This window comes from Tinamus guttatus, unplaced genomic scaffold, assembly GCF_059628265.1.
Source record: "Tinamus guttatus ecotype Peru unplaced genomic scaffold, ASM5962826v1 Tinamus_guttatus_pri_ptg000080l, whole genome shotgun sequence".
Classification (NCBI taxonomy): Eukaryota; Metazoa; Chordata; class Aves; order Tinamiformes; family Tinamidae; genus Tinamus; species Tinamus guttatus.
The window spans coordinates 2159522-2165521 of NW_028288614.1; the positions used below are offsets into that span (position 1 = coordinate 2159522).

The 6000-nt window shown below is 42.8% G+C and overlaps 1 protein-coding gene across 1 annotated transcript in view; it reads right to left on the reverse strand.

The window, feature by feature from the left end:
- The window catches only part of MFSD2B (MFSD2 lysolipid transporter B, sphingolipid), a 29946-nt gene extending 24149 nt beyond the window's left edge, over positions 1–5797 (reverse strand). The window contains exons 1-2 of the mRNA XM_088520136.1: positions 5737–5797; positions 1716–1841 (exon numbers count right to left, since the gene is read on the reverse strand). Coding sequence (XP_088376262.1) covers positions 1716–1841; positions 5737–5763 — 153 coding nt within the window. The 5' untranslated portion in view covers positions 5764–5797. The remainder of the gene's footprint in view (positions 1–1715; positions 1842–5736) is intronic.
- Positions 5798–6000: the final 203 nt, after the last annotated feature.

The following is a 6000-nucleotide window of genomic DNA, read 5'->3' on the forward strand; positions in this document are numbered from 1 at the left end:
TGCCCTCTCAGAGGACAAGAATTAATTCCAGGTAATGACTATAAAATAACATATTCTCTCATAAAAATATGTTAAAAACCCCTTGGGAATTCAGATCTGGTGGTGAGGCCTTGAAATTATCTTGTCATGCAGGATTATGTCGGGGACTAACTAAACCATCAATGAACAAATACTTAAGTCCTCTTATGAAACAGTAAGCATATTACTAGAAATGTCCAGCAAAATTACGGTGTTTCAGTAGGTAAAAAAACAAAATACTCTGTCATTTCTATAGGCAGTACCCCGAGAGAAGCAAGAATGTGACCCCACCTTGCTGGACATTTCACAAACCCACAGAAAGAAATAAACTGTCCTTTGCTTCAAGAATGTTCAGTGTTTGTGAAGAGGGAGAAGATTGGGAAACTCCTCTATTCATAAGACCATTGGGAATTAATGTATTTTTCATCCCGTTCATCCTGCATTATCTTCATTGGGTTGTACAGCCATCGTGGAAGTAAGTGTGAAACAGCTGTGGTCAGAGCTGCACGTCCCAGAACTCCCTCTGCCATCCTCTGCTCGCACACTCCACATCACCCCTTTGCCATCGTTGAAGCTGATCTCTAAAATCGGTCCCTTTTCTAAATCCTGTGACTTTGGTCTCAGCAAGACATTAAGAACTTGTCAGCTTTCAACACCAAGCATACTGTGGTGGCAAAGCTTGACAATCTATCAAGAGACTCACAAGGTTTGATGTTATAAACCTCAGCTTCTGATATTGGCTTTCCATAAGAAACACGTAAACCCAAATTTGTGGACATCTCCACTCCCCTGACCCTTCCTTCCTCCCCACAAATTATGATATTCTGCCTTTCTACATTTCAAACAGTAAATAAGTATTTGTATCTGCTCCTGGACCTCCTTTTCCTTCGAGCAAACGAAAGGAGTCAGTGATGAAATCCACTCATGGAGCTTCAGCAGCAGCTGTTCTCTCAGCCCCTGCAATTTGGCCTCATCTCCCTAAAGCCCTTTTGTTCCCTGCCTTTTTTCTCTCCTATAATACTTTGCCTATCCCACCTAGTTACCACAGAGATACAGAACATGATCCAAAACAACCAAAATTGCTTATGGATTTGTTTTCTTTCTCTGCTACCCTGGAATGTAGCTGGAGCAGCTGAAATTCATATGAATGGGATGATTCCTGCTGCTTTGTTTTACCAGGTCTGCTTCTGTACCAGAAAGGCACAGACTGGAAGTGAAGAACTTTCAGGAACGATGACTCAGGTTTCTTTGCAAAGAATTATCCAAGCCAAAACAAATAAAAATGATGTGAAATTGTGTTGCCTACTGGACCCAATTAAGTGATTTTTGACCAGGTTTCTACTACGTCTACTACTGAAACTTCTAGTGCTCAGTTTCATGTGTCTCACATCTTAGATTTTCAATTCTTTAAAGCAAGAACCATATTTTCTTGTGTTGGCAAGCATGTAAGCTCTGGAGTTCCAAAAGCTCTGCTGATGAACCCAAATTAAAAGCAAATGATGGCCACTTCAAGTCAGAAACAAAAGCAGTGGAAAAAAAAAATCTTTCTAGCCATGTTTATGCAACTTTCAGGATGCTAAAGGTGATAATAACAAGACAGTTTAAAAGCTTTAGAAGCTAATTTATCCTTAACAGTTATAGAAAGTTGAATTATTGATTCTATCACAATTGACATAAAGTTTTCTCGTGCTACTTACATGGGCTATATCTAGCAAGTAGATCTGCAAGAAGAAAGAAGCAGCACTCCCTGCCATTTGATTCGGGGCACCTCCTATTGCATAGCAGAGCTTGCTGCAAACGGAGAGCCTGTATTCCTCCTCGAGCTGAAACAGAGCAAGTAAAGAGAAAAACAAGGTAAAAGAAAGCTGAGGTAAAAAGACCAAAAGCTACAAAAGTCTTATGGTTAAAGTATGAAGTTAACACATTCAGTTAAAAATCAAGTTTTCCACTAATGCATTCATATGCCCTCAATACCAGTGGCCAATTTGGGTGTCCATTGCTTTGGTCTCACAATTTTTGTTCCTTACCTGATTCCTAGAAAACAAGATCACAGTGTTCCTACAGTGGACTCCAGCTTTATCAACTTGCTATTACAAAGGAACAGTTTTGTGATCAACTCTACAAAGAGTTAAGAAGAAGCAAAAAAGTGCACATTCTCTTACACTGTTTTTGAATGTTTAATTCAGATTTGAAAAAATGCTGGAAAACTTTATTATATTTGTCTTTTGGATCATAACAACATATCCTCTCATACCACTGCAATTAGGCAACGTTCAGAGAGCGAGAAACTTCTGCAGTGAAGTGTTCAAATAGACTCCAAAGATTTGTGACCCAATTCTTCCTCACTTTTCCACAAAATGATGATGTGGTTTTGACAAAGTCATTTGAATTTCTATGTCTTCAGTTTTCAAACAGTGAAAATTGACAGTGAAATTAATAGATAATTTTTGGAAGTGATTCTAAAGCCTAAGTCCTATGTAGGAAGGACTCACCAAAGGCGTGTTTTGAAAATTTGGTAAACTTATCCTTTCTCAATTCCCTTTTGATATGTGGTAGAAAAGAGCCATAAGCATCCAATAATATTCTTTAGCAGAATTACTAAATAAGAGTAAGCTTAAACCTGAAAGAGGGCTTGATAAGCATAGCTTAGACAAAAACTTGTGGAGTCTAATAAACAATCCAGTAAGGAACACTGTTTTCTAATAGTAAAAGTTCCAGAACAGTAGAAAGACCTGAAAAGCTCAAAGCTCATTTCATAAAGTATATAAAAAAGGAAGAAAATGACGCTGCATTAATCTTGTATTCCTCTCAAAAGGACAATATACTCAGCTGAGATTAAGACTTCCAGGAAGTGTAATGCTTATAGTCAATCTTTTAAAGATTGCTATCAGGAGGAAGCAGAGAACATGGAAAGGAGCAGCAATATTCCTCGGTCTGCCCTCTCTCGGAACTGAATACACAAGTCCATAATTCTTACATTGGATCGGGCTAAATTAGAGATATGGTAACGAGATCCAATGCAAATATAACTTTCTGATACTCTTAATTTTTTCAGAAGTTAGGTATTAACTACCATCATCTTTACTACATAACAGAGTTTTGATAAATTTTGGGAGAGAACCTTTCATCATCTGATCACTCTCCTTTGAACTGCTTTATCTGAGAGGGTGTGAGCAAGCAGGAGGATGGGGAGGGTCTGTTTCAACAGAGAAGGATCAAAAAGCCTCAGCCTAATTACCCCTCTTATTACTGACCTACCTACAAATACAGCCCCCTGCTCGTTAGTGGTGGCTCCCACTATTTGCAAAGTGAGCAGTGTCAGGGCACTGGCTGCTCAATGTTACCATCAAGGCAGACCTCGCTTGTACTTCTTGCTTCCTGGCAATTCTCTTCCTCCCAGGTAAAAGGACAGCGGGAAACAGTCACAAGAAACTTCATCAGAGCAAACTTGTTAAGAGACTTGAAACAAAACAGACCATATACATATTTGCTGTACAAAATAACTATCATTCACACGTGGTTCTCTTAGATGAGAGCTTCCTATAGACCCCACAAGAACAGCGAAGTCTAGGATGTGATCTAGGTTTCTCTCCTTTGAGACCTTCTCTGCTCCAGGCATTTGGAGGACAACGGCACAACTTCTGGCTGAAATCAAGACAGTGACATAAACCACTGCCATATAAATCCCACATCACCTCCCATTCCTTCCCCTCAAAGCTGAGGAAAACTTACAGCTCCGCAAGGCTGCTTTCCTGCTTGTTTCCCTTCGTGGCCATCTATAGTAGGGCCACAAACCATAATCTAAACTTACAGGCTGTAGACAGTTTGCCTGTCTTTAAATTCAGTTTCACAATTAGCTAATTTACAATCTTAGCACCGTAGGTTTTCTCAAAAATGCTCATTGAGATCCCCCACACTTCTAGGATGTTGCTCAGCTACTTTTTGAATCACACTCCTGGATCACCTTGAAACAGAGGTAATATTTTGGCCACAGCAGTAGTTAATATAAGTTTTACCTGAGATTGATGCTTTTTATGAACACTATTCCCTGAATAAAATAAGCTATCAGATTCTGTTTATGTCCACTGGAATAGATATTACTTACAGGGAGGTGGGCATGTTTAAACCCCTGTGTGAAGTAATCTTCACTTGGCTTTCCCACAGATGAGTTGTGAAGCCATAACCCAGACATGGGGGAAGGAAATAAATGCAAAGCAATTGGAAAAAAATCCATATCCATCCCATAGCACTCACCTGACTCTGTCAGAGGGAGCCAGCACAAGAACTCAGTGCAGAGGCATCCTCTCCAGTTAACCTCAGATGCACAAACCATCAGCAGCTCGTGAACTTCCACAACCAGGGATTACATCTTAATTGATGTATTGAGTATTTACTCTCCATTTATTCGGCCCAATTCTGTTCCGAGCTCGTTTTTACGCTTAGCCATCATGTATTAGAGCACTGATCCAAATTCTACACCTGAAAGACCTGGTTGGGCTGTGATGGGAAACTCCACTGTGTTTTGAAGCTGCTGTCTGGTAATTTCATTTGGGAGGCCAAGAACAGCTTGTGAGGGGTAACTTTTCAGACTCTGCTTTACATCCTTTCAGGTGCCTTCTTTCCGAAAGCAGCCGCTTGCAGTCTGTTCTGCCTCGCCATAGAGGAGTCACATTCTAATTGCTACTGTCAGCATTTCCTTCCTCATGTGCCTTTCCCTTTTTGGAGGAGGGGGGACAGGAAACACTTTATTGGTATGGAGAGTGGATATCTATACCCGTAAAGCTTTCTAACTTCCCAGCTTCACTCCTGAACTAGATAAGACGCGTGGCACAGCCACCCCTTGCAGGCTTTAGAGCATGAGATGCCCCAGACTCTGCAGAGACTGCACAATATTGCCATGCACAACACCAAAAACTGTCCTGAGAGGGATAAAACTGCTATCATGCACAGTGACATGACCAGTAGCAGATGTGGAAGGCTATAAGCAACTGCTGAAGACTTTTGCTGTGACTCTGAAAACTGAATTGCCCAGCTGCAGCAGCAGCAATGTCGCTTTCACCTGCGTAAGCTTGCCAGGAAGCTTAAAGCACTCTAAAAACTCAGGGGAGACCAGAATGTGTGGACAGTAGTTGAATGAAGAACAAAATTCAAAGTCTTTATGATGAAAATTTTGTTTTGAGACCTCAGCGTTGCTGTTGTCTAAAAGTTGTAGAAGCAATTTAAGTCGACATCACAGTATAAGAAATATAAGAGGATGGGGGTAGGAGGTGAGAGGAAGAAGAGTCACATGAAGTTAAGCCATATTCTTTTCTGTTTGCAGATAAAATCGAATTTAACTTACACATGCTACACAGTTCAATATCACAGTTCATTTTGTTCCAGGGTAAACTAATAAAGCATACTATGAAATATGTAATAGAAGAGTAAGTTTAAACACTGTTACAGGAAAAAAAAACATGCATCTAACACGCCGTAGATCCTTTAAATTATCTTTAATTAAAAATTAAAAGCACACATCTCATTGCTCAGAAGTCTCCCCTAACATAACAGAAAGTGAATACAAGGTCCACAACATCATTTTTTTAATAAAACCTTGGAAAGCTCCCCCCGTCCTGCCGCGGCCCCTTCGCCTCAGGGGACGCGTCCGCGCGCGCCGCTGTCGCGACAGGCGACAGCACGAGTGTCTCCCCGCGGCCCTCCCCGCCAGGCAGCCCTTACCTGCGCGTCCCTCTCGGCGCCCGCCATGGCAGCGCCCGCGGCCGCCACCTGCGCGCGGGGCGGGAAGGGCGGCCGGCCGCCCCCGCCGGCCCCCTGCGCTATCGCTGCCCGCCAGGCTCGGCGGGGCGGGCCGGGCCGGGCCGGGCCGGGGCAGCCCAGCCCGTGCCGGGCCCCGCGGGGACAGGCGCTTCTCCCGCGCTCGGGGCTGAGCGTCGAAGCCCGCGGCGGCGGCCGCGCCACAGCGCCCGGCGCCGCCGCTCTTCC